Raw genomic sequence first — 27,999 nt, forward strand, 5'->3', positions numbered from 1 at the left:
GCAGCCAGTGCATAAGCTGCCTCAAAGATGGGCTAGAAATGTCCTATTTTGTTATTTATTTGTTTTGTTTCCTGAAAGTATATGAATAAAAAGGGAGTGAACGCTTCCGGTCATGAACAGGAAATTCATCCCCCTCCACGACTCTGCCCTGGGAGCCTCGGAGATTTCCTGAAGTTATAAACAAACACCATGGCTGTTTCTACTTCTTGCAAGAATTCAATTCTTCCTTTATTATAAATAAGACAGCATAAAATACCAAGTGTCTGCAAAGAGCCCTCCACTTTCTGTTCAGACGCAGCGTTGGTACATAAAAGATCCCGTTTCCTTGCAGGGATCTGTTGTCTAGGTAGAAACAAGAAATCAGAAGGTGGTTTTTCACTGAACTTTCTCCCGGAAGCGAAGGGGAAAGCCGAGGGAGATTTGGGTTTGGTTGTGGCTTTTGGAGTCTGGTTCTTGGTTGTTGGAGCCTCTTCAAAGCACAGTGGGATAAGGACAGAGGGCACAAGAAAGGCATGGGTGATAATAAATAAGGAAATTCACCTCGATTCTGGAAATGAATCCCGATGGAAAGAGGGTTCAGTTCTGGCTTTTGTGGACTCACTTTGCAGGCCCATCTCCTGGTGCGTGGCTGGCAGCTGCAGGCTGGGGAAGGCAGACCCACGCCTGCCCCTTCTAACTCCAGCCCACTCAGGAGGAAGGCCTCCCACAGGCTTCAATGCCCTGCTCCCTGCTGAATCTCCCCACCATGAATTAACCCTGCCTCACGAACTGTTCGTCTTCTCCAGCTTCCTGAGCCTAGGTGAGGGTACTCTGGGGGGTGGGGAGTGGGACAGCAAAAAACTCCTTTCTTCAGTTCTTGAGGAGCCCTGGACACCCCTGTTGAGTTGGGTATCATCTGGGGGGGCATGGCCAGCTTCAACTCTGCAGGGAAGGTGAAGGTACAACCTCTCTCTTCTTGCTTCTGCAAGGGTCAAGGTGATGCTACGGGAGGGAACCTCAAAGGGTCGGTGAAGCCAAGAGGCCCCCCAACTTCCTGAACCAGGCCTGGGGATGGAGCCCAGCACAGGCCACAGGTTCTGGCACCCACCCCGTGACGGCAGCCCCCACCCCCCAGTTGCCTGGGGGTATGCCTGCAGTGCTGTCCCTGTGTGGTCCTAGTCCGCTGAGCCTCTGCCAGGCTCTTCAGACCTGGGTCATCTGTTCAGCCAGCAAGGCACAGGCAGAAAGGCTGGGTTCTGTGCAGTGAAAAAGCCCCATTGGAGTGAAGAGCTGAAGGGCCTGGAGACTGTCGACCAGAGCTGGCTTTCCCCAGCAACTCTTGCTTCCAAGCATACCCTAGGACTGGGACCCCAAGGAAAACACGAGGCTATAGCATCCCTCGCCTCTCAGCTCTGCAGATTGCTCTGAATAGGGGCTCCAGAGGCCAGACTGCACGCCAGATGCCAGCACCCAGAGTCCAGCCCGCCCCAGGTACCAATGTCTCTCTTGCTCTAGATCAGCTCTCACCATTCAGCATTTGCCCTCCCCCGACCACGCTGACAGTCAGGGCGTCCTCTGTAGAGGGAATAAAGAGGGGCGAGGGCCTCTGAGCTTGTACAGCACCATCTATGGCACCCATGGTGCTTGGGATCCAGCACACTGGGGACGGGACAAGGAAGAGGAAGTGACCCTGAGTGAGAAGTGTAGCTGAAAAAGCGGCCAACTTTAAAAGTCTCTGCCACCAAGTACCCATTTCTGTATAACAGAGATATTAACCATTTGGGACCTTGAATCTCTACCAGGTCTTTTCTCCAAACAGTGTAAGAAAGTGGCAGCCACCACAGGATCCCTATTGTTGTGCAGGCTGTGAATCAAGGGCTGTAAATTCCCACATCTGTCTCTATTGGTGCTCTGGCTACAGGTGGCTGGGGCCAAGGCTTACTGGTTATAGGGGTGCCGGGCCCCTCTTAATACCAGTCCCTCTCATCATTCTTACAGATTCTCTGTTGACATTCAAGTAAAGACTGGACATGTGATGTAAAAACATTACACCCAAGTCGACGTTTGAATTGTCTCTAACTTGGTGTCCATAGACGGTTTTAATACCATCTCGGTCATTCATGGTGATCTAAAAGTTAAGCAGCAAAGGCTCAGTTCCTAAACAGACCCAAACAACAGCTTCACCACCAACTTCCAGCTTGGAATTGTTTCCTCTGCTCTATCGGACCTGGCTTTCCTGGCAGGATGACCCATGGCTCCCAACAAAGCCTGCCATTTTTCCAGGACAGGCTTGCACATGCTCACAGGGGCACAGACGTGGTGGGACGCCCTCCAGCCTGGCCCTTTAGGTCCTGGAAGCTCTATAAGACCACAGCTTTTTGGGCCAGGCTGGCATGGTCTGAAGGGATATGTAGGGAATACTCGCTAATGAGTGCTGGGGCGTTCCTGAGCATCTCATAGAAGGAGTCCACTGTCTTACGGTACAGACTTCGCTGCAAGACGAAGGGCCGGAAGAGGTTGAGAGGCTCGGCCCTGCGGATGGCCTCGGGGAGTCCCGTGGCCTCAGGCACCTTGCGGTTGCCAATGAAGAAGTGATAGAGCTTCTTCTCTAGCAGGCTCTTCTCGAGGAAGCGAAGCAACTCCTGCAGGCGAGCGTCAAGCTGGCCGGCCTTCCAGTCGGTAGTCCGGCGTGCAAGCAGGAGGTGCAGCAGGGCTGTCTTCAGGTGGTAGTTGTTGAGCCCGTTGGGGCCGGTCAGGCGGCTCTGCTTGGACAGCAGGAAGGAGGCAATCTGCAAGCAGCTGAGGTGGCAGGCACCCTCGGGTAGTGCCTTGGATGTCACTCTGAGGAAGTGTCGCTCGTAGACAGCAAAGGACAGGAGCCAGTCAGTGCTGGATGCTGAAGCCCACCGAGGGGGCCCCCTGGGAAGGTGGGAGACAAAGTACAGGTCCGAGTCTTCACACTGGATCACAGGAATCAGGTTGAAGGGCATGAACTTCCCCGAGCGGAACTTGATCTTCAGGGACCCTGGTGTGTCCAGCTGGCCAAAGGCCAGGTCAAACTCATACTTGTGGGCAATGCGGTGCCAGGCTCGGGTGAGGGCTGTCTGGAACCACTTCATGACTTGCATGGTGTCCAGGTACGGGGACTCTTTGGCACACAGCAAGTCCTCCATCTCGCTGCCAGGCTGCACCATGTGGCTCTTGCCATGGAGGAGACACAGCATGTCTTCCCCAAGCTTGGTCTTGTCGCAGATACAGCCCAGCGTGTCATCGGCCCGGACCACCTTGATCTGGCCATAGCCCTGGCGATCCAGGGGCACCGAGCGGCCAGAACACCACAGCTCTGGGTGGAAGCGGTAAGGCTCAGGGGGTGTGAAGGGCACAAAGAGGTCGCATACCAGTGGCCTGTCGACCTGCCAGTTCTCATACATGCTGTCCACACCAATGAAGTCCTCCACCTCCATGTCTGTGTCCCGGTTGCAGAGACTCCTCAGGGATTCCAGCAAGTCATCCACAAAGCCTTCCACGAACTCCCGGGTACGGGCGGCATCAGCCGTGGTTCCCCGGATGCAGCGCTCATAGAAGTGGTTGAGTGTGGCCTTGTCAGGCAGGGTGAGGCCACGGAGGGGGGTACCCCCCAGGCCAGGCAGCTCGTCCTCGTCACCACCTAGGCACTCGGGTGAGGGCCCGTCCTGGTGGTCCTGCCGCCACACCTCGATCATCAGGAAGAGGATCATGCAGAGGGTGCTCCAGAGGTCCCAGGCCACGCGGGTCTCGTTCTGCTGCTGGCCCTCCATGGCTGTCTGCTCCAGGGCCTCCTTCTCGGCCGCCAGCTGCGCCAGCTCCTCCTCCAGGCGCAGCTGTTCCAGCTGCAGCTTCTCCTGGTGCGCCTGCATCTTGCGGATGATCTCCTCCTCATTCTCGGGGACCGTGGCGTTCTCCCGTGAGAACAGCAGCGGGTGGTTGATGATGGCCGTCACCACCACCAGGCACACCCGGAAGAGCCCCAGCGCCATGGCCAGAGCTTCCCTGGGAACAAAGAGAGACCGATAGTCACACCAAGTATCCTTTGACACTACTTCCTGGGACCCTTGTACCAACCTCTGGCCCACAGAGCTGGGGGTGTCCTACAGTTCTCCCACCCAACTTGCTACTCCCTCCCTGCAACCTCTTCTGGTGCCTCAGTCTATCCTTGGGAGAAGGAACCCCAACTACACTGGCGATCTTGGCTCAACAACCCACTGTGATGGGCATCTGTTTCTGTCTGTCTAGCCATCCCTCTTCCTGGTAGCAGCACCCCATTTTGCCTCGGGAACTATTCCTTTTCCACTCCCAGTCCTTATGGTTTGGGTGGGGAATGAACCCATCTCCCAGCTCCAAGGATGAGCATATAACCCAGGCCCAAGACCATCAGCCTATTCTACCCTCCTGGCCACAGTGATTGGTTCAGGCATGAGTATATGACCCATTCAGGCCAATAGAGACAGACCCAGGACTTGCTGGGACCAATGGGGAGAAGGACTCACCCTGTTGCCTAGGTTGCCAAGAGAGCAGGATTACACCTGCAGGGCTGGTGCCTCTCAAGTTACCATGAAGGGGAACCCCCTGAGAAAGACGCCAACACAGGAAAGCAAAGACAAGGACTTAGGACACTGTGCCCTGTCCTGAGGACACTGCCTGACCCTGGACCCAGCTACTCACGAAGCCATGTCCTTTGGACCTTTAAATACTAGAAGCCGATACATATCCCCCTTTTTTGTTTGAGTCAATTTGAGTTGTTCTTCTAGCACCTAAAACCAAAATAGTCCTGAATAATACACTCCTCCCTTCCTCTAGAGAATGCCTTCTAGTGAATGTCCTCTTCTTTCAGTGCAGTAAAACCTAGTGGGTAAGAATAAAGAGCTGGGCCCCAAAGCCATCCCTGTCACTGTGTGACCTTGGGCACAGTGATTCACCTCTCTGAGCTCCAGTTGCCTTACTGTAAAAGAGGATAGCAATAGGTTCATGGTATTGATGGATGTGATAATCCACGCTAAGTGCACAGCACAGTGAATAAAAAAAAAACACAGTGGGAACACAGCACATATTCACACTGAACACCGACTGTTTCTGAGGCAGGTTTGAGCTCTTGCCTCCACCATTGTAAACCTCTCCCCACTCCAAATTCAGACACAGATCTCCTGGCCTCTCGTCTTTCCCCAGGGCAATCTCAGTGCTAGATTCTTGCCCAAATGGCAGGCATTTGTCACCAGGTGAGGATACCTCTGCAGGTTGTCCCGGGCTAGAGGAAAGACACAGGTGACATCAGCTGGCTGCCAACCACACTTAGGCAAAGCCAGCTGCTCAGATGTGACTCAGACAGCTCCACCCTGTTCACAGCTGGACGTGTGAGCAAGAACCAAAAAGGAGTTGGGGGGAGGGCCGTCTGGCTTCTGCAGAAGTCAGCCCACGGACAAGTTTATTCCTCAGAGATGGCTCCACCTGAGAAGGAAATATGGGAGACAGTGAAAGCGGAAGAAGTAGACTGGAAGGAGGGTGGGGTGAGAAAAAATTTCAGGGGCAGCTAGTAGCCGTTCTTCTCCAAGCCAAGGAGCGGCTTGCTAGGTAATTGCAGAAACAGGCCAGCCCTGGTTTCTACATTAGAGAAACATCAATAGGAAGAGTTAGAAAATCCATGGCCAAACTGCAAGGCTGGCTGAATAGCGCAGTTTCGAGATAAAGCCATGGAGTGCTCATAGGGAACAGCCAATTAGGAGATAATTTGGAGGTTTTGAGTGCCTTCAGGGCCCCTGTACCACCTTCGAGCATAGCAGGCCCTGACCAATCATAGTAATAGCCTCTGGCAACTCCTAACTCTTGGAAACTTCTGTTTCCATGTCAACTCAGGATAAGATGCCACCAACTGAGGAGTGGTGCCATCGCCCAGCCCTACGACTGGGAAGTCCTCCTCCCCTCCACCCAATAGCTCATGCCTGCCAGAGGACGAAGGGTTGTAACAGCTTCCTTGTACCAGGCTGCTAAGGTTCAGAATCCAAACCAAGTAGAGATACCACCTCCATCTGGGACCTTGGCAAGAAGTTAAGAGGTCAGATTCTGGAGGAGGCAGACAGGGTTAGAACCCCAGCACCTATACCTACTAAATCTGTGCCCTGGGACAAATCACTTAACTTCTCAGAACCTCAGTTTCTTCATGTGTAAAATGGAAATAATAATACCTGTTGTTGTAAGGCTTGGATGAGATAATGCATAAACGTAGCAAAATGTTTGCCCCCCTGAGCAAGTTTTCTTATAAAAGGGAAGTGGCAATGAGCTGGGACTATGCAGATGAACCAACTTACAGGAGCTGGCGATGGAGAGGGCCACACATATCTACAAGGAACTCTGGCAGGATGCAAGCAGCCCACAGTGTCAATGACAGCAGGGCTACAAACAAGACATGAGAGGTGCACAGGGAAACAGCACACCAGAAGCCCGGGCTGTTGAACCAGACAGACCTGGGTTTGGATCCTGACTCTGCCCCTTGCTGAGTTATCCTGGGTGAGTCTCTCGGCTTCTCTAGGATTCCACTCCTTCACCTGTGGAATGGGGCTAATGACAGCCCCTCCTTCATAGGGAGGTAGTGAGGCTTAAGTGAGATAGTACACCTTGGGTGCTTAGCATAGTGCTGGGCATAGCGTAGATTCCCCACAAATATCAGCTCCTTTCCCCTCAGTCTCCACAGGCCTGTTTTCTCACCTGCCAAACATACCAGCCCTGCCCAACTCCCAGGGGCGTGGAGGAATGCACGCTCAAAAGTGCTTTGAAAGCACAAAATGGCCCTGTACATGAACCACGCTGATTGCTGCTCCTTGGCACGTCACCCCACCCACCCTGCCCCCCAGCAAAGAGGGAGACACCGGCAGAGCTTGGCTCCTCCTCAGGTCAGGAGTTCCCAGCAGGAGTCGGAGCACGAGGTTCCCTGACTCACCTCCTTGTTTAAACCATCTTCTCCCTCCCTGCCAGGGGCCAGGCCCCAGCTGTCTCTTTGGTCCTTGTTAAACCCGGAGCTGGGTGGTTCTGTCTGCAGCACCTGAAGGGATGGGGCAGGGAGGCAGGCCAGGATGGGGATTGGGGCTATGGCTCTTGGCACCCACTAGACAGGGTCAAGTTCAAAGCCTCTGCTACTTCCCCTCCCCAAGGCAAGACAGAGGGAAGGAATGCTGCAACTGTGGGGGCCATAGGGGTCAGAAGAATGAGGGGAGGGAATCAGGGTGTGTGGACCTTGAGAGACCACAGGCAGCTGGGAGTGTCTCGTAAAACTATGAGCTACATGCACGCAAACACACATGCATAAACTTCTTCCCAAAGGATCCCTTTCTCCCAATACCAAGCATGTTCCCTGTGCCTTGGCCCAAAGCGCTCATCTTTATGAGCTGGTGGGCTCAGCTTAAAAATAAGCCTGGGTCACCTCATGGTGACCAGTTTTGTCTGTCTGCTTGCCAGGAAGCCAGCAGGAAATCTGCTGAGTTCCTCTCCACCCCCAGCCTTGCCCACAGAAAGGTGGCGGCCCACGCAGTTCACGGCTAAACTTAGCCTGGCCAAGGACCAGGGTCACGGGGTGGCAAGGGCTGGGGGAAATCAGAGGTCTCTGTGTGCTGGGGCAGGGCCAGCTGTTTTCTCAGACCCTTATTCTCAGACTGGCTAGAATCCCAAGACCCTGGGGCTGACCCAAGATGGCTCTGTCAGTGCGTCCCCTCACTCCTGCCTCCCCAGAGCTCTGCAGCACACCCCCCTCCCCACCCACTGCAGATTAATCCAGTGAACACCACTGAGAGATATCTAATGATGATAAGCTTCCATTCATCAAGCTCTCACCAGGACATGGTGGACGCCGTACACAGTGATTCACTGTACCCTCCTAAGAGGTAGATGTTACCCATATCTCGCAGAGGGGCTAATCAAAACCCAAAGAGACAAAGTCATTTTCTAGCCACACAGCTCAAAGACAGTAGCTGGGCTGAGATTCCAGCCCGTTCCATCTGCCTCCGCCAGCAAAGCCAAAGTTCTTTCCGTTGTGCTATGTTTACAAAGCACCTACTATGCACAAGGCACATGCTGGATGCTATAGGACCCACAACGATGAGTACAACATGACCCTCAGCAGTGAAACTCTATGTGAGTCAGACAACCATTAAGTATCATCACAGGCAGAATGAGGTGTAAGGCATAAAAAGCTTATAAACAACTGGCTACAAAAGCACAGAGGAGGGAGAGATTTTTTTATGTCCTTTGGGGGCCTCTCCTTGTCTTTATACCTTCCCTCTGCCCCTACCTGTTGGGAGATGTCAGTCAGTGTGCAAACTCTTAGCCCCATGTCCACCTGCCCACCCCCCCCCCATTTCCAGACAGAATTCCTACAATAAACTGGGAACAAACAGAGCCTGTATCCAGCCCCACAACCTGTTCATCAACACCCCTTCTGCCCCATCACCTCCCCTCCACCCCGGCCCAGGGTGAGCTGACTCTGGACCAGTATTACCCCTGGGACAGTGGTTCTCAGTGTGGTCCCTAGATCTGCAGCATAAGCATCACCAGAAACTTCTTCGAGATGCAAATGCTTGGGCATAATCCTACAACCACCCACTGCTGTCAAGTCCATTCTGCCTCATAATGACCCTACAGGACAGAGTAGAACTGCCCCATACGGTTTCCAAGGCTGTAAATCTCTATGGAAGCCAGACTACCACATCTTTCTCCTGCAAAGTGGCTGGTGGGTTCAAACCACTGACCTTTCAGCCAACCCCTTAACCACTGTGCCACCAGGGCTCCTTAGGGGCAAGGCTACTGATCAGAAATTCCAGGGGTGGGGCCCAGAATCAGTGTTTTAACAAGTCCTCCAGGTTCTAATGCCTGCTCAAGTTTGAAAACCACCACTTCCCAAGCTAAGCTGAGCTCCAGTAAGAGAAGGGTGGGAGCAGGGTGGGACTTCTGAAGTGTCACCCAGCCCACAGCTTGCCCCACACTCAGCCAGTCAGATGTAATTAGCTCTGCTAATTACAGCGGCAAAAGCAGCCCAGCCTCAGCGTCATCTTCAGAGCCAAAAGGACCAGCTGATGTGTTTACCAAGTTGAACAGAGAAGGTGGGCTGAAGGCAGAGAAGGCATTTTATCCAGGTTTCTTGGGGCTATTTGGGCCCCCTCCTCACTGCCTAGCCTCTGGGCCCTCCAAGAAAGAGGCCAAGGAGACCCCTACTGTGTGCCTGGAGAGTCATGGTCCCAGCGAGTGAGATACACAGACATTTGGGGGAAACAGAGTCACAAATTGAAGACAGTCAGAATTTAGAGTTATACTAATGTAAGCCCCATTTTACAGATGAGGAAAATGTAGCCTTAAGAGGTGGCATGTTTGACTGGGAGGGTGGGCTGGAATTAGTTGGAGATAGACCTGGATAGTACCCTGTGGATGCTCACAGGGAGGGTCTGGTAGGAACTCCTCCCCAGAACAGGAGAGGTGTGGTGAAAGGTGCTGATGTTTTCATGAACAGCCAACATTCATGAAGCAGTTACCCCAAGCCAGGCATGATGCTAAGTCTCTGCATGTTTTAACTTTCAGAACATCACTTAAGGAGGTACTCACTTTGCTGCCCCCATCTTACAGATGATGAGACTGATGGTCACACAGGTTCACTGGGGGGCCTCGAAGCTAAGGTCATTGTCAGTTCTAAGGCTCCCTGGTCTGCAGCGTATGACTGTGTGTGTATGTAAATAGTACCTCAGCCGCATCTGTCCCCTCCCTCTGCTCTCCCTACAGACCCGCAGGAGGCTGATGAGAGAATGAGTGAGCCCTGCCACCGCCCCCTGTCCGGGCAGCCCCTCCCTGGCACCACTGCCAATGATGACCACCAAAATCAGCCAGATGGCTGCCTCCCAAGCCTTCCAGGCCTTGGGTAAATAGAAGGATAGGCTTAATGAAGAACACGAGTTTGACCTGGTCCTGGATTTGGAGCTTGGATGCTGTTATGGATTGAATTGTGTTCCCCCAAAATATGTGTCAGCTTGGCTAGGCCATGTATTGTATGACTGTCCATTGTTTTGTCATCTGATGTGATTTTCCTATCTGTTCTAAATCCTAGTTCTATGATGTTAATGAGGCAGGACTAGAGGCAGTTATGTTAATGAGGCAGGACTCAATCTATAAGATTAGGTTGTGTCTTCGATCTCTTTCAAGATATAAAAGAGAGTAGTTAGTAGAGAGACAGGGGGATCTCAAACCACCAAGAAAGTAGTGCCAGGAGGAGACTGTGTCTTTTGGACCAGGTGTTCCTGCGCTGAGAAGCTCCTAGACCAGGGGAAGACTAATGACAAAGACCTTCCTCCAAAGCTGTCAGAGAGAAAGCCTTCCCCTGGAGCCGGTGCCTTGAATTCAGACTTCTAGACTACTGGACTGTGAGAGAATAAGTTTCTGTTTGTTAAAGCCATCCACTTGTGATATTTCTGTTATAGCATAACTAGATAGCTAAGACAGATCCCGTGGACAGTCTGTTCAAAGCCCAAGTGAGGCTCTCCCTCTACAGCCTGGCATGCCCATCTCATCCCTGGTTCCACACTTCTCCCCTAGCAGAGTCCACACCCCACACTGGAGTCAGACCAGCTTCCTGGCCAAGTCCAATGCCATCCATCCTTTGTGGCTGGCTCAGGGCCCCTGCTCTGGGGAGCCTGCTCCTTTGGTACAGGCCTACTTCGCCCTTCTCAAAGCTCCTGCCGCTATAGGCCAGCCCACCTCACTACACTTTCCTCCCCTTCCTACCTGATGCTCAGTTCCAGCAAGGTCCAGAAGCTGTACCTCCACCAGCTACCTCCCCCCAGGCACCAGGATGGGCACACTGTGGCTCCCAATATACCTGTGGGAGCTGACTTATCAAAATTTGTGAGGGGAGGGCAAGGACAGATACAGCTGTGGGAGTGACATACCTTCTTAAATTCCTTCCTCTTTGTGTAGCTCAGGGCCGGAGGCCAGACAGACCTGGCACAGATGGCTCGATAAGGGCAGCTGTCCTTACATCACTACTCACCATGGTTGGCTCCCACCCTCCTTGGACGGTGCCCATGTGCGGGAAGGAGAAAGTCCTGGCAGAGGCCCTAGGCTGCCAATAGGGCATTTCTGGCTGAGGTCCCTCTTTACCTGCACCCCAAAGGGAGCCACACTGGAGGCGGGGGCTGGGCCCTGGCAGGAGGGCAGGCAAAGAAAGTAAGTGAGGAAAGAGGAAGGAAGAGGACCAATAGAACATAATTGAGAAAGTAGAAAGGGTGTGGTTCTAGGCTCTAGCACTTTCTCTTTTCAGCGTCTTAGCGGCTACCCACCACCACTCCAGAGTCACCTTCCATCTCTCCCTCTGGGCAGGACATTCCTCTTGACCTCCAGCCAGGCTCACCTTCCTTGGACTTGCCACCCTGCCTGGCCACTGGGCTCCTTCCCTTCACCCCCCTTTCTGAGGACAGGGATTATAAAACCCAATGTCTCCAGGGTCCAGTTCCCATGGTAAATGAGCAAGGCTGCAGGTGTTAGACAGCTGAATGGTGGGACGGTAGTCCATTGGATGGCACAAGCTCTGTGTACAGGACATAGCCACACACAGCTCCATGCTTGACTGGTGCCCAGAGCCATTTCGTGTTTTTCAAGAGAAGCCAGAAATTTGGATTGTATTGAAATCCCCTAATTTGTAAAAAACTAACTGCTAATTCAAAAGTTTTTTAAAAGCCATGTGAAGCAAACAAAATATATCTGTGGGCCACCTGGAGCTTGTGGGCCCTGGTCTGCAGCCCTCTCCCCTCTATGAAGCATTCCTCAAGGCTAACCTTGCACCCCTGGCCTCTCCTCACTCTTCCCCCTCAGCAATATCATTGCCTACCGTTTCCTCTGCAACCAGGACTCCCTTGAAATACCCCCGCCCTGGCTTGACCATTCTTTCCAAACCCAGTCCTGATTCTATTCCAGTGCCTCCCAGTCAGCCATTGCAGCCACATTCAGAAGAAAAATCATAACCAGCATTTACTGAGGGCTTACTACTATGTGCCAGGTCTGTGCTAGGGGCTTTACATAAATGCCAGCATGGGTTTCCTCCCTTCCCCATGGCTTCTCCAGAGATCAGGAAAAGGGAAAGAGACATGTAGCCTCATGGTTATGTGCTAAAGAACCCTCAGTATTAGAGTAAGGTCTGTGGTCCATGCTCCAAAGGACTTAGAGAGGCGGAACCCTCCCTTCCCCTTCTGGGAGTAGGTGTCTCCTTCCTCCAGGGTGGGACCCTGGACTGAAAGCAGGGACCCTGGGTTGGGGAGGGCCCAGGGGTCAAGACTGGAACCTGGTGACCCAGAGAGGGGAAGCAGGACAGAATAAGAGAGAGCACTCCAGATGCCCAGTCCAAGAGGACCTACCAATGAGCCAATGGGAAGAGTGTAAAACTGGGAAGGAAGCAGCCTTTCATTATCTGCCTTCTTACAATGTGAACCACTGTGGTCACCACATTGGGGAACGCTGGCATGGGCTCGCAGGAGGTACCCGGAGACACCTGCCAAAAGCACCAAGTTGCCTGAAGGCCCACACATGAATAAGGGAGCGGTTGCCAAAAAAGTCATCAGGATGCCAACCTGGACTGGGGTCATGTGGCCAGCCAGCTGAAGCTTAGGAAGGACAGCAGCCTGGAGACCCACCGAGTCCTTGCGGGACAGCCCATGTCCTTCCTGTTCCCATTCCCTCACCAGCAGCAAATGTATGTCCCTTGGATAGTGAGGTGGAGAAGCAGGGAAACCATCAATCTCCCAGGCACATGGTGTCCTTCCGTCTAGCCTGATTCCCCAGTAGCAGAGCCCTGACTCATGGGACATCACAGAAAATCACAGTGGCTTGTGACACAGGCCCAGTGTCTATGGCTGGGATGTGGGGCGGGGACAGGTGAAGGGACACCAAGGAGGCCTTCAGGTCCTGCCACAGCACGACGGTGTCACAACGACAAGGAATGGGCTCCTGGGACATGTCCTAGTCCTGGCCCACATCCCCATTTACTCTCATCTATTGTCACCAGGCACCTCAAATCCAGTCATCCACTGCCCTGACAGGGAACACAACAGAGAACCCCTGAGGGAGCAGGAGAGCAGTGGGATGCAGACCCCAAATTCTCATAAGACCAGACATAATGGTCTGACTGAGACTAGAAGGACCCCAGTGGTCATGGCCCCCAGACCTTCTGTTGGCCCAGGACAGGAACCATTCCCGAAGCCAACTCTTCAGACATGGATTGGACTGGACAATGGGTTGGAGAGAGATGCTGGTGAGGAGTGAGCTTCTTGGATCAGGTGGACACTTGAGACTATGTTGGCATCTCCTGCCTGGAGGGGAGATGAGAGGGTGGAGGGGGTTAGAAGCTGGCAAAATGGACACGAAAAGAGAGAGTGGAGGGAGAGAGCGGGCTGTCTCATTAGGGGGAGAGTAATTGGGAGTGTGTAGCAAGGTGTATATGGGTTTATGTGTGAGAGACTGACTTGATTTGTAAACTTTCACTTAAAGCACAATAAAAATTGTAAAAAAAAAAATCCAGTCATCCTTGTAGTGGGTTAAACGGCAGCCCTCAAAAAGATATGTCCACACCCTAATACCCAGATCCTGTGAATGTGACCTTATTTGGAAAAAGAGTCTTTGCAGATGCATTTAAATTAGAGATCTCTGGAAGAGACCAGCCTGGCTTACTCCAGTGGGCCCTAAATCCAACAACCAGTGTCTATAAGAAACAGAAGAGAAGGTGCAGAGGAGAAAGGCCATGTGAAGAAGAAGGCATTCATTGGAGTGATGCAGCCATAAGCCAAGGACTGCCTAGAGCCAGCAGGAGCTGAAAGAGGCAAGGGCAGATTCTCCCCTAGAGCCTTCAGAGGAAGTGTGGCTTCTGGCCTCCAGAAACAGGAGAGAATACATTTCTGTGGTTTTAAGCCACCCAGTTTGTAGTACTTTGTTACAGCAGCCCTAGGAAGCAAATGCAGGCTCAACGTGCAATGAACCATCCTCTCTCCCGACCAGCCCTTCCCCGGGCTTTCCCTTTCCTGTTTGGGTACCTCCACTTCCCCAGCCATCTCTGACCCAGCCTTTACCCTGCACTGCCATCCCATCAGCCCCTAAAGCTTGGGGATTTCATACCAACAGGGCTCTAACATCCCAGCTCATCCCAGGGTAGACCATCGTAATCAGCAATTCTGAGCTCTTCCTAATACCCAGCTAAGGGGCCACTCCAAACCAGGAGGTATCCCTTGCCCACGTGAGTGCTTCCTGGTTTCCATGTGACACAGTTCACATGCTTTAAGTCTGATGTTCAAGGCCTGGCAACAACCAGCCTGGGAGACTCCCTTCCTGTCTGTCACAGCTGCTCCATTTACAGATCACTGGCTGCACCCTGAACACCTGCCCATCCCCATCATTCCCCGCAGTGCCCACTCTTATGTCTCTGCTGGTCAAAAGCCCACCCAACTGTCCTCATTGCAGGGCCCATCTCAGAAGTAGCTTCCAGAAAGTTCTTTCTTGAAAAGAATAGATGAACAAGGAGAGGGAGATGGACATATTTATTAAGCCTCCCTGACTGCAGGCAAGTGACTAGTGTCTTGTATAGATAAGGCATCTCTATGGATGTGCCTGACAAAGGCTCACGGCCCCCCTCACCCCATCCTTAGTTAGCTTGTTTAATCTGTGCTGCAGTCCTGGGGAGCGTGCAATCAGCCCCATTTCAAAGGCAGGAGCCGAGGCCCTCAGAGGTTGGGCAACCCACTCTAGGTCAACAACCAGGAAGAGTAGAGGCGCCCTTGAGTCCATGTACCCACCCTGTTTTTTCATCAGAGTCAGCTGCGGACTTGTCTCATCCCACCCCCTTTCGCAGCCAGCAGCTCCTCCAGGGTAAGGGCGGGGTCTGTTTATCTTTACATCCACCAATGTACTTGGCACAGACCAAACGTGGGGCTGCCTGCTCACTGTGCTAAGACACATGCCATCCTGGGGACCCAAAGCTCCTACCACACATGGGGATACACACTTTTAATAGAAGAACCATAAACATTGACCATTTGTGGGAAGGGTGCGTTTCTCACCCTGAATGTGCACAGAAGGGCTTCCCTTGATTCCCAGGATTCCCTTCTCAGATTTCTAGACCTGAGGCCACAGAGTGCTGCCTAATTATAGAAACGCCATCCCTCAGTGAAGCAGCCCTGTACAAGGGTGCATACTCACATGGCTTTTTATTTCTCAGAATGTCCTTTGCCCCTGTGGCCCCCATCTCAGCCCCAAGAGTGTCTGGCACAGAAGGGAATATTAATACCCACCTCAGGCTGGGGTGGGGAGGGGCACCACCAAGCAGGGCAGGGCATAGCGGGCTCCCCAAACTCTTCCCCTTCCTCTTTCCCCTCTGTGTTCTGTACCCACCCCCAGCAGATGCTCAGGAAAAACCATACATTCCCACTGGGGCAGGGAGGTGAGGCTGCAGCAAGGCAAGGTTCCCAACAACAGCAAACACAGTGGCCTGGGGGGGATGTGTGGGGGGCGGGGAGGGTAGCGAGGCTGGGGGTTTGAGTAGGACAGACAGCAAATACAAAGGAAAACAGCACAGACACAAAGCCTTCCTTTCAGAGATGAACAGGGATGGATGGAACTAAACTGTCAGCTCCCCTCACCGCCTTCCTTTTGATCCCTGGAAGGGAACAAAGAGAGATCAGCTCAGAAACACAGCCTGCCTTGAGTCCTCCACCTGCTTCTCGGGGGACAGGCAAGGCCGGGACCCCAGGACTTTCCCATGGCTATAGGAAGGTCTCCTCGTACCTCGCCCTCCCCAGCCCACCCTCTCTTACCCACGTCCTGGCCGGGAGGGATTCTTGTCCCTGTGCAGTGAAATCCCAGGCTGTTCTCCCACCCTGGTCCCCTGCAGCTTAGGCAGCACCTGACACAATGCTTGGGCCCCAGCTGGGCTGGGGGAGAGGGGTGGAGAGGAAGGGAGGCATTCCAGGCCACCTGCACACCGCGCGTGCACACACACATGCACACACACGCACAAACACAAGCACAAACACACGCACACACACACGCATATACACACAGAAGCCCGTGCCAGCTCTGAGCCCGCAAAGATCTGAAAATCCCTTTCATCTTAATAAAGGGGACCAGTAAGAAACACAAAAGCAAGGGGGAGGCTAACCCAATTGTAAAAAAATTAAGAGCTTGCAGTTGGCTTTTTTGCTTGTGCTCTTGGCTGTGGGGGGATCTGGGCTGAACAATAGGGCCGGGGTATCCGCCGGCCTTCCCACTCCAAGGCCATGTTAGTCAGGGCAAACCTTTTCTTTTCTGAGAAAACTGCGGGCCTAGACTGTAAGGCTAGGGACAGTTAGCAAAATCACCTCCAGAACTACCCGTGACTACATACTGAGAGTCAACTCCCTGTGAGTTACACAAAACAAAATCCCCACCACCACCTGCATCAACCTCATTTTCCTCCCAGCCCCAGGGATTTAGTGACAGCTTCTTTTTTTTCTGCTTGAAGGCTGTACTGGGCACACAGTAGGTGTGCAAAAAATTTCTGGGGAATGCACAAACCAGTGACTGGTATAGTATCAGACTGGCGGTGGGCAGCAGACAGCCACAAGACACTGTCAGGTTAACAAGGGCACACCCTGCCCCAAGGCCACCCAGCCCAAGCTCCTCAGCCAGCACACCCAGGCCAACTACTTTGCAGAGGCTTAGAGGATAGCAGCTAAGGGTCCAACCTGTAGTGTCAGACTGCTTGGGACTGAAACCTGGCTCTACCACTTGAGGTGAGTGATAACAGTACCTACTTCCCTGTACTGCTGTGTGTGCATTGCGTGAGGTGATGTAAGCGTAATGCTAGGTTGTTGTTGTTAGTTGCTGTCGAGTAGGCCCTAGACTCCTGGTGACCCCTGCACAATGGCATGAAAATGCTGCCCACTTCTGCACCATCCCCATGATCAGTTGCAGATTGGACCATTGTGAGCCATAGGTTTTTCATTGGCTGATATTCAGAATTAGATTGCCAGGCCCTTCTTCCTAGTTTGTCTTAGTCTGGAAGCTTCACTGAAACCTGTTTAGCATCATAGAAACACACAAGCCTCCATGGCAAATGGGTGGTAGCTGCCCATGAGGTACACTGACATTGTAATCGGTATTGGTGATAAGGTCTGGTCTCCCTTTTGGTTTGTTAAATGCTGCTAGTTGCATCCTAGGACTCCTCTTGGAGGAGGGGGTATGACCAGTGTCCCAGCAGCTCCCCCGGAAGCCCTTGGACAATGGTTAAAGTTATCCCCTGACTCACTGTTTTCTTCCCAAGCAGAATCCTCCCAATTCTACCTAGCTGGCCTTGAACCCAATGGATTCTTCCATAGGCACCAAGGGGTGACCCAGGAGAGGAGGAAGTTTGGGGACCTAGGAAGTTCAGCTTCCCCCCAGCCTGGCAGCATCAACACTGACAGCTTCTCCACTAGAGTCTGAGCACCTAGAAGGAAAACGGTTGCTCATTTCTAATGCCCAGCACTGGCAGGGAGCAGGTGTTCGTGAATGCTTGCTGAATGAAGTCAGTGCTGGAAAACCACCTCGCTGCCTTCACTCCCAGGAGTCCCCCCTGGGTGATGCAAATGGTTAGGCGCACGACTAGTAACCAAAAGGTTGGTGGTTCGAACTCACCCAGGCATACCTCAAAAGAAAATCCTGATGATCTGCTTCTAAAACTTCAGTCACTGAAAAAGCTCTAGAGTGGAGCTCTACTCTGCAACACATGGGATCAGCCTGAGTTGGAAGTGACTCAGTGGTAACTGTTTTTGTTTGTCTTTGGAATTTGAAATGGGGGTGAAGTGGGGTGTCCTGGGTGAAGTCATTTCTAGGTCTTTTCTTCCTGGGAGGCACTCCACAGTCAGCCAAAGTACTAACAGTGGTTGGTACGTGGCAAATGTGAGAAAAACTCTTCTAGGCGCAGCCCTGGAGACACACCACAGCCACTCTTGGCCTGGACCAGCCTTCAACAAACTGCAGGCCAACTCATGCCAACATTTACCAAGAAATCCACCCAGGAATGAGCCCACCGTAAGTGTATCTGACCTACAGCTGCCCCAGCTGCGTCTCCCCTTGATATCCAAGTCCTTGCTCCTTGAGAGCTTTGCAGAAGTGGAGGAAAAAGTGGGGGTTACAGGAGTCGACAGAAACTGGGTGAGAGAATGAGCGAAGTCAGTAACCCTTGGCACAGGCGCACAGCACTGACATGCCATGAGTTGTTGCTGTTAGTTGCAATAGAGTTGGTTCCAACTCATGGTGTCCCCATGTTACAGAGCAGAATCGCTCTGTAAGGCTTTCTTAGCTGTAATCTTAACAGAAGCAGATCGCCAGGCCTTTTCTTCCATGGTACGGGTGGGTTTGAACTGCCATCTTTTAGGTTAATAGTTGAGTGCAAACTTTGTGTACTACCTAGGGACCTTGGACATGCCTTGGGAAGGCTTAGTAAATGGTAGCCAACACACCACGCTTATCGAGGCTTAGGCCTTGTGCAAAGTGCTTCGCATGTATCATCCTATCATCAGAATAAACTCTGAGGCAGGCACTATCCCCATTTTACAGACAAAGAAACCAAGGCTCAAAGAGATAGAGCCACTACCCATATCACAGAGCTCTTAAGGGGCAGAGGCAGGATTCGAACCCAGGCCCAGGTGATTTTCAAGCCTACAGTTTTCCCATAATGCTGGCTGCTCGGTGACTTGGTATCTGTGAAAAATTAGATGTGCACCTATGGACTCTCCTTCCCTGTATTTAGGCAAGGGTAGGGGACAATTTCAGTGAAACCTGGGCATGAAGCGGAGAGTTAGACTTAATGAAATTAATTATGAGGCTCCTTGGCTTTTCAGCCCAAACGGGGAGGTCTCTGCCTTGATCAGGAAAAGGCAGTGAGGAATCTTTCGACACTGGGTGGTGGGTATGTGCTGGGGGAGGCATCAGGGAGGAAGTGGAGGGGTGGTGGGGACATTTTGGGCAGCACACAGGGAGAAGGCCCAGGCATCCCCTGCTCTCTTCCCCTCTAGCCTATTCACGCTGCAGTCCTGCCTTCTCAGGGACTCTGGAACAAAGTCTCAGAAAACAAAAGGACCCTTTCATGAACTTCAGGCGGTCCTGACTGCTGGTAAGAAGGCTATTGAAACAGGCTCCCATGAGAATAGTTTGTTAGGAGCACAAGGTTTTACACCCACAGGCAGGGCCAGCATTCTGACAATGCCTTGCCTTATGGTCTGATGCAGACTGGTAGGGGACTGCCCTATATCTGCTGCAGGGAAATGATCCAGGAGAGAGAAAGGAGCAGCAGCTCAGAGCAGCTACAGAGCCAAGCTCTCGGCAGGACCCAGCCCCCCTCCCCTAACAAAGAATGTCCCACTGGGTTGTTTACCTGGAAGTGAGTCATGTGATATTGTGGGCTCTGTGTTTTTTCTAGGGACTTCCATCTGATCTCAGAGTGCTCTGAATATTATCTGGTACTGGCTGTTATCAGCCCCATTAAACAGACAAGGAAACTGGGCCTCCTCTGCTAATATCATACAGTGGGTCCCATCAAGAGAGGACCAGACTGCTCAAGCCTGGAGGTCGGTGGTCTGCCTGTTGTCTTCTCCCCTGTGACACTCAAACTTGGGGTGGGGTGGGGTGCTCTTTATGCCACTCGTACATTCCCTGGGCCATGGTGTCCAGGCAGAGGCCTGGTGTGGCACAGAGAGTCTAAGGCTGTGGAGGCAGTGGATCTGGGTTTGAGGTTCACCCCTGCTATTTCAGCTGTGTGACTCTGGCCAAGTCCCTTGGCCTCTCTGAGCCTGTTTCTTCTCCTGTAAAACTAGGATAATACCTACCAGTGAGGAAGAGAAACCAATATGTATACAAAGCCCCTAGGTTGGGGCTTTGCTCAGAGTAGGTGCTCTACTAATGAGACAAATGTTATTTGAAAGGGTTAATTCCACTTGTACGAACAAAAGGTCATGACAACTGATTTGGAGGTCAGAGTTATAAATAGAAGCATAGTGTGCAAATAATCTTCTCCACTGACAATACTCTAATTTTCATTTACAGTCCTGAAAATGCTACGTTCATACAAAAAATCAGGCAATGACTTTAGCCTCGGATACACTGGGTATCAGGGAAGCTATGTTAAAGCATGTGAAGTTATTACACTCAGTTGCATGAAGCAAAAACTTTAATCCAATTTCTCAAAGTGGAAAGGCAAGGGAATTTAGTGCAATTCCCTGTTCTGAAACTTCTTCAGAGAGACCTACCACGTTCTCTAGCTTTTCGCCCTTTTCAGGCCAGAGAATTCTCCCTTTCCTGCATCTTTCATCCCTTGTGCTGACATGTGACAAGAATCTGGAATTTCTGTCTTAAGAATAATGCCACTGCCACCACCAGCTGCTGTTGGGTTGCTTCCGATCATGGCAACCCCATGTGTGTCAGAGTAGACCTGTGCTCCATAGGCTTTTCAGTGGCTGATTTTTCAGAAATAGATCACCAGGCCTTTCTTCTAAGGTGTCTCTGGGTGGACTTGAACCTCCAACCTTGTGGTTAACAGCTGAGCACGTTAACCACTTGTGCCACCCAGGGACTCCAGGAGAACAGTAGGCACCATCTTATGAGATGCAGCTGAAATCACAGGCTGCCAAATTAAGAGCATCAGAATTTCCAGTAGAGTTCAGCCTTGGAAACATGCTGCCACAAGGGTCTCCCTTTGGTGGGGCTTTGACACCCACGGCTGTAACACCAGTTCCATAATATCAGGTATATCTCCCACACCTCCAATTCCCTGCATGAACTACAGTGAGGAAGGGACTCCACAGGTTTAATTTAACCCACCCAGAAGTCACAGGAATGTTAGAACTGGGTGAAAGGTGAACTGTGACCTCATTTCTATTTCCGGTCAGTACACAAAGTCTCAGGGCAACAGATTCCAAACATTCTTCCTTTCCGTGTGCGTTTGACTCTAAGGCTCCAGGAGGCCACTGAACCCCTAGCCTGTACAGTGCCTTGCATATCGTAGGTTCAATTTATTGAATTGTTCATTCACTAAATTAATGAAGGTTCTTTTTTAAATCAGTCCCAATAGTAAGGACATGGGTATCCATCCTTGTTTCTTATTTTCTTTTGGGGCTGAGGGTAAAGAAGGGAGAATCACTTCTCTAATCTTTTCATCACTAATTCAGCCTGTCCTTTCCTCACCCCTCTTCACAGATTCAGGGACACTGATGGTCCAGTGGCAGAATTCTTACCAGGGTTTGATTTTCAGCCAATGTACCTCACGTGCAGCCATCACCCATCTATGTGTCGCTATGGTGTTGAACAGGTTTCAGCAGAGCTTCCAGACTAAGAGGGACTAGGAAGAAAGGATGGAGATCTACTTCCGAAAATCAGCCAACGAAAACCCAATGGATCATAATGGTCCAATCCGTAACCGGTCATAAGGATGGCGTAAGATTGAGCAGTGTTTTGTTCCGTTGTGCACTGGGATTCCATGAGTTGGGGACCAACTCGATGGCAGCTAACAATATCACAGATTCAGGCTGCAGAAGGGAGGTGCAGCTCTGTGAGGGCCATGGGATTGAAGCCCATGTAGGAATCTTGCTCCTTTTTCCCAGGCAGAGCTCAGAGGACTAAACAAGACTGCAGCTGACAGCTCTTTGCCTCTGTCAACCCCAAGGCCTTAAGGCCTATCACGGACAGGCCAGGCCTCAAAACTGCAGCCCATTCTCCTTCCCTTCCGATGTCAGGTCTAGCCTTTAAAAAACACACCTGTGGATGTCACGCCTTCTTTGCTCCTTCCCTCCAACATGTGTTTTACAGTTGGGGTTGGTTCTACTTGCTCCTCCCTGCCAACCTTAAGGTGGAGATGTTGCCTTGGGCAACAGTGATGTCACCTGGAAGGTGCTTCCATTCTGCTGATGTCACGGGGTGGGCCACACAGATGGAGGGGGAAAAGTGCTTTCTAAAGGAAAACATCACAGGTGCCAAACTGCTGAGGGACATCTTTATGACCTGTTGGGCTCTCCAAATGACCCCCTTCCTCTCCCAGAAAACCTTCTCACCCTACTCTCCCTCTAGATGCCTGGTACAGACCATGCCTCAAACTTGACGTTCCCTCTCCAGAGTCAACCAAAAGGTCAGGATGAGCTTCTTTATCCTCAGCTCTGAGCAAACCATCTTCCCACCATCTGGGGTGGTCAGGGTCCCTGTGGCCTTGTCCTTGGCCCAGACCTCAGAGAGGGTAGCAATGCACTGATGGAGCAGCTGGGGGCCCAATTCAGCAGGGAATGTAGATCCCTGGTTAACCTTCACTGTCCTTAAACAGCTGATACTAGCCAGATTGGTGACTCTATGCCAGGCACTATGCTAAACACTTATTGGCATCATTTGGCTTAATCTTTACAATAACCCTTTGAGAGGCTATTCCCATTTTACTTATGAAGAAACTGAGGCTTGGCATTGTCAAGGCACCTGCCGGCCCAGGAACACCCAACTACTGTAACAGTGGAGCCAGGACCCAAGCAAGTCAGTCTGACTGTATAGCCCATACGGGTAACACTTCTCTTGGCTCATCTGGAGACAATGACTCATGTGGGTACCTGGACACACTGGGCCTGTCTGGGCCTACCTGGATAATACAAGATAATCTCCCCAGCTCAAGATCCTTAATCATACCTGCAAAATCCCTTTTGCCATATACGGTAACATACTCACAGGTTCCAGGGATCAGGAATTCAGCCTACCACACCATGTAATCTAAGGCCAGTCTCTGCACCTCAGTCTCCTCACCTGTAAAATGGAAAGATGGGGCTAGATGCTCTCCAAAGTTCTCCACCAGCCGTGTCAATTCTATAATTCTGGGTATGTTCTAAACCCAAGCACTCTTAATCTTATTGTGGAGACAGCACTTACATACAACAACTAAAGAACCACTGATAGTGAAGTCATACCCCAGAGTGACAAGGCTGGGCCCTGGAAATGAAGGAAAGACTGACCCCTGAGAGTTATATTATGAAATCAACACATAATAGATCAGAATAGGAATGATCAGGCTACAATTAAGAGACCCCTAGACCAGCCAAATTAGACTATAACTTAAGCCATCATTGCCGTTATTGTTGTTGTTGTTAGATGTCATCAAGTTGATTTCGACCCATAGCAACCCTATGTGACAGAGGAGAACTGCCTCATAGGCTTTTCTAGGTTGTAATCTTTACGGGAGCAGATTACCAGGTCTTTCTCCAGTGGAGCTGCTGGGTCGGTTTGAACTGCCAATCTTTTGGTTAGCAGCCAAGTGTTTAACCTTTATGCCACTACGGTTCCTTCAATTAAAGTCAGTAACTTACCTAAACAAAGCATGTATTGGAGCCAAAGTGTGTAAAGCACTAAACAAATGTGTAAATAAAATAAAAATCACTGAATTATGAAAGAAGAAAGGAAGAAATTCTACCAGGTAAATATCATCCTTGAGGTGCTGCCCAAGAAGATGCTCACAGCTAGATTGACCCAAGTGTCTAGGCTCCCTTGCGCAGGCATCACTCCATTGGTGAAAGTCACTTTGGTGAACAGGGGTCCACGCCCTTAAACATTGCTGCCCTTGCCTTGCTCTGACTCCAGCTTCACCAACAAACAAGCCACCTTCTGACTTTTGGTTTCCCAGGCCATTTGCCCAGGAGGCAGCGAACAGATACCATCCAGTCTGCTGATGATCACCAGGTCTCCTTGCCAACTAATAAGCTGGCATTCTGATTTGTACATTCACTTGTGGGAGCTTTCTAAGGGTGACTCAGTAGCCTGAGTTCAAATCATTATGAAAACTGCAGAGAGAGGGTGTCTGTGTGGGCACAGCTAAGAGCCAGTCCCTGGGACAGGTGAGGCCATCCAGATAAAAGCCAGCCTATGGGCAATCTCCTGGGCACCAGCCAGTCCCTCCTAGGAGACATCTTGACTTCCTCATTGCCTGAGAAGACTTTTTCATTTAAAGCAGCTACAGATAGTAAGTAGTAAAATGCTCCGTTCCAGCTAATGAAGGGGTGAAATGTACACTGTGGAAAAGAAATGATTGTATATATGAAGCCGTGACGTGGGGCTCCAGGAAAGGGTTTGTGGACGAGCTTGGAAAGGGCTTTGGCAGGTGAACGGGATGTGGACAGAAAAGGGAACAGGACATGGATAGGGATGGGGCATTGGAGGTGTCAGGATACAGCTGTGGCCTGTATCCTGGTGGCACTTACTCATCACCCTCATGCCAGCCCCCAGACTGGATCTACTGTCTCACACCTCCCAGCGATTAAGAAGGGAAGTCATCCGATGCGTGGCCCGTGGCCTCCCTTCAGCCATGAAGGCTGGGCTTGTCTTTTTCCTTTCTTCACCTTCGTCCTATCAGGTAAGCTTTCCATCCCTCCTTCACCCAGGCTGAGAGCAGGTATTTTCTCCTTTGACAAGGAAAAGAAAAAGACAACTGCTTTTCCCTATTTGCCACGAGATCATTTGACCAAAGTAGCGTTTAAGCTTAACCTACTTCTTGCTCTTTGAATACTCAGAATCTGGATTCAGCCTCTGGGGCTCTGAAGAATTTACTTCTCTGGGCCTCACTGTCCTCATCTGTAAAATGGGGATAATAATACCTACCTCATAGGACTACTGCAAAGATTAAACGAGTGAATATAGGCAATACACTTTTTTGGGGAAAAAAAAGCCTAGCAATTGTTAAGTTCTCAATAATTGTTAGTGATCAGAGCCACTGTGAATGGGTGTACAGGAGGCAGACTGCTCAAGGGCACCCAGCTGAGGGGTGCAGATGAATCCAGTCCACACACCACTTGGCTGTATCTACCCAGAAAAGACACCTTTTTCTAAATGTCACCAAGGTGCCATCATCATACTCAGAGGGAGTACCTTATTCTAATTCACTCAAGGCACCAGTGGGCTAGCCGCAGCCCTGAAGGTTATTATCATCGGTTCTCTGTATCCTCACGGCTATGCTTCCCTGCCCAGCAAGACTGGACTTGAGGTGCCGGGATGTACTGGTCTCAGCCATGAATAAAGCCCCTCTCCTCAGCTCCCAGCATACCTGGAGTAGGATACTCCCTCCCCAAAAGCCCTCAGGCTGCCATACCATCTGTCCCCAAGAAGGGGACTCTCAACCCCAAATATGGAACCACAGATGCTTAGATTCTGAAGGAACTTTCTCCTTCCTACTTGTTGATGGCCACTTGCTTCTGCTGACAATGGCAGGTGGTGCATTACCAACTGGGGCGGCTTTAGCTATTGGAAGGTTCTGTCTTACTCTGCACTGAGCTATATCTCCTGCCTCTCCTAACAGTGAGTCTCTGAAGCCGTGGCAGAGCAAGTCTTTTCCTTTTCTCAAGTGACAACACTTGAGATTCCTGAAGGCCAGTCATGTCCCTCTAGGCTTCTCATCCTTGGGGTAAATATTGCCCATTCATTCCCTTCTCTTTCACAAGATGCGCTTCCCAGAGCCTCCACAGCATTCCAGCCCTTCTCCTCTGGATGTGACAGCAGTGTCCCTTCTAGGAAGTGGCATTGAGAACTGGGCTTGTGTGGTCCATCAATCCAACCCTACTGTGCTGGGACCCCATGCATGGGGCGTTTGTCACTGTTGCCCAAGACCTACCACCCTCTTCCTCAGACAGATCCCACCCCCATTCCTCTTTACTGACACCATGGGGTCCAAGAAAGGAAAAATACAAAACCATGTAAGTTCCTCCCAGACAAAACCCTCTCAGGTGGGCAACTTTTCCAGAAACCTCTACACAGAAACAAGTTCCTCCCCCTTCACCCTTTGTTCTGAGAAGTTCACCCACACACCCTCTCCTTTGTTTCCCTAATGGGCACTGTAGGCGGGGAAAGCCTGTTCTTGGTAAGGTGACAACTTCTGGGTGATGGCATTGGGTTAAAAGTTCAACTCTTTGCCCTGTGAAAGTCTGAAGTGTGAAATTGCTGCATCTTTGAAAATTACTGAGCAAAGGATGGCACTTGAACAAATGCCTTTCCATCCACCCAGGGCCAGTGGAGAGTCAGTCTAACCATTTAATGGTTACCCGCAAGTGGAAAATATGAGGGCAGAATGGCCTGCAGCAGCAGCAACACAAGGAATTAGCAAACAATGAAGGCACATAGACTGGAGGAGGACTCAGAAGCTCGACCTCATTATGTTATTAATAAGGAGGTGTGAGAGTAATTCTGTGTCTGAAGCTGTAACCTAGGCCCCACCCCAGAATGCACCCACCACAGATTAGCATTAGCTGGCAGCCTCTCCAAAGTGAGCTAGTTTGTAAAAGGGCCTTAAAAAAAAAAAAAAGAAAAGACGGCCCGAAATTTGAGATACCAAAGACCTGCAGTCAGGATGTTGCCAGTATAGAGCGCTCTTCTTCTTTTGAATGGGTGGGGAACGCGCGGAGAATAGGGGTCCCTTCTCACATCAAACAGACAGGCAAAAGACAAGGTGTAGTACCTTGCTGGGTTCAGACAGTATTTTCCCTTCCGGGTCGACAGCATTTTTGTTTTTAAAGGAGCATTTAAGATGGGGAGGCCGGCCTGAGGCTTGAGTCCCTGCACCTGGCAGCCGAAAAGGCGGAGGCACTGAGAAGGGGTTCAGCATAGGGTAAAGGGTCGGTGGCAGCGACCATCTGCAGCCCCAAGGGAAAGTTCTGCACAGCCTGGGGTCTCCTCCACTAATGGTGCTGAAAGAGGAAGCGGCCCAGCTTTAACCCGCAGGAAGCAACCCCATAGCTTCACTACCTTAAACCAAAAAAAAAAAAAACCAAAAAACAAAAAGACACTTCTATTCCTTCCTTTCAGGGCAGGAGGGAAGTTAGCTAGGGAGCTGGGAGACCCGGTCTTTCTTTCTGCCCTAGCACTGTGCTAAGACGATCGAAAGTAACGGATCGTCGTGGTATTAGAAACAAAACATGTGGTCCGGCTTCGGGCTCAGTGCTCTGGTGCCGGGTTCTGTGCGCCCCGGGGAGGAACTGCCCGAGCGCCTGGCCGCAGCGAAGCGCCCATCGTCTCTAAGGCCCCGGCTGGAGCGGAGACTTGAGCACACCACCCTACGCAAAACGACACCGCACCCGCCTTTGCAGGGGCGTTGTGTGTGTGTGGGGGGGCTCTCCAAAGTCAGCCCCAACCTCGGGTCCTCCGCGCCCCCACTCCAAACCGCCATCTCGCGCGCATCTCCGCCTATTCCCCCGTCTCCATCGCGCCCTCCTCCCTTCCAACCAAAGCACGAGGTTACCCGCGAAGCTGCAGACCCTCGCGTCTGCGGACCGGACACTTACACGTTGAGCCCTCGTCCTCCGCTTCCCGTCCGGGAGCCCCGCGCAAGCCGAGGCTGGGCGGCCTGTCGCCAGGCCCGGGCGCCGCGTTCGCAGGCGGCTGAAGCGGAGCGGCCGGTCGGACGATCAGAGGGATCGGGGCGGTGATCCCCCGGCCGGTTCCCGCCTTCTCGCCTCCATCAGCAGGGCTCTAAAGGGCTCCGGAGTTACTCATTTCCTGGATGTCACAAACTTTTTCCTCTTTAAAAAGAACAAAACACCCGCCTCTATCTCGGCACCGAAAAGTCCTTAAGGAGGACCGTGCGGGTTAGAGGGGCAGAGCCCAGGGCCCTGCGCAGATGGTCTGCCCAGTGACGCCCCCCAGATGCTCAGTCGGGACCGCAGAACTGGCGGGTGGCCAGATGAGACGGGACTGGGCACTGGAGCAAACTGGGGAGGGTGAAGGGGGTCGGGCAGAGAGGACGCCCTTAAAAGTGGGTCTAGGCCTGAGGAATGAAGAGGTTAAGCTAAAGTGCTACCTCCGTGCGTTTTCAGCGGCTCGCGTTTTACCGGCTGTAGGATTCCAGGGGTCCCCTGGAGGAAAATATAAATCGAGTCACAACAACAGCCCTTTGCTCTTTTGCAGCTTGAGCGGATTAAAATAACTCACCAACTTTTATAGTACACTCAAGCCTGTTGCCTTTGT

At 51.6% G+C, this 27,999-nt stretch overlaps 2 protein-coding genes across 6 annotated transcripts in view; one reads left to right on the plus strand and one right to left on the minus strand.

The window, feature by feature from the left end:
- Nucleotides 1-27,999, plus strand: part of CFAP58 (cilia and flagella associated protein 58) — a 207,165-nt gene that overhangs the window by 47,504 nt on the left and 131,662 nt on the right. The window lies entirely within an intron of this gene.
- Nucleotides 195-27,998, minus strand: ITPRIP (inositol 1,4,5-trisphosphate receptor interacting protein). 5 transcript variants are annotated; one of them, XM_049856125.1, is made up of 5 exons: nucleotides 27,833-27,998; nucleotides 27,318-27,554; nucleotides 13,196-22,806; nucleotides 11,030-11,181; nucleotides 195-4,008 (listed from the first exon to the last, which is right to left on the minus strand). In XM_049856125.1, the coding sequence occupies exons 3-5, from the start codon at nucleotides 13,244-13,246 to the stop codon at nucleotides 2,340-2,342; spliced, it is 1,872 nt and encodes a 623-aa protein (XP_049712082.1). In that variant the 5' UTR covers nucleotides 13,247-22,806; nucleotides 27,318-27,554; nucleotides 27,833-27,998; the 3' UTR covers nucleotides 195-2,339. The 5 variants fall into 5 exon arrangements, with proteins under 5 accessions (XP_049712082.1, XP_049712084.1, XP_049712085.1 ...); XM_049856127.1 differs by lacking the exon at nucleotides 11,030-11,181 and adding an exon at nucleotides 5,242-5,460 and having other exon boundaries at nucleotides 22,732-22,806; nucleotides 27,318-27,998; XM_049856128.1 differs by lacking the exon at nucleotides 11,030-11,181 and having other exon boundaries at nucleotides 22,732-22,806; nucleotides 27,318-27,998.

The sequence above is a fragment of the Elephas maximus genome, chromosome 16 (assembly GCF_024166365.1).
Source record: "Elephas maximus indicus isolate mEleMax1 chromosome 16, mEleMax1 primary haplotype, whole genome shotgun sequence".
In the NCBI taxonomy this organism is placed as follows: Eukaryota; Metazoa; Chordata; class Mammalia; order Proboscidea; family Elephantidae; genus Elephas; species Elephas maximus.

What these genes read in the sequence shown, in the direction of transcription:
- ITPRIP (XM_049856125.1), bottom strand. Translation starts at nt 13,246, where the DNA reads ATGTCTGAAGAGTTGGCTTCGGGAATGGTTCCTGTCCTGGGCCAACAG. An exon ending in CTGTCCTGGGCCAACAGAAG is followed by an intron (nt 11,182 to 13,195) that starts GTCTGGGGGCCA and finishes CCCTCCTGCCAG; the next exon opens with GGCCCAGCCCCCGCCTCCAG. An exon ending in GAGGGTGGGAGCCAACCATG is followed by an intron (nt 4,009 to 11,029) that starts GTGAGTAGTGAT and finishes CTTTGTTCCCAG; the next exon opens with GGAAGCTCTGGCCATGGCGC.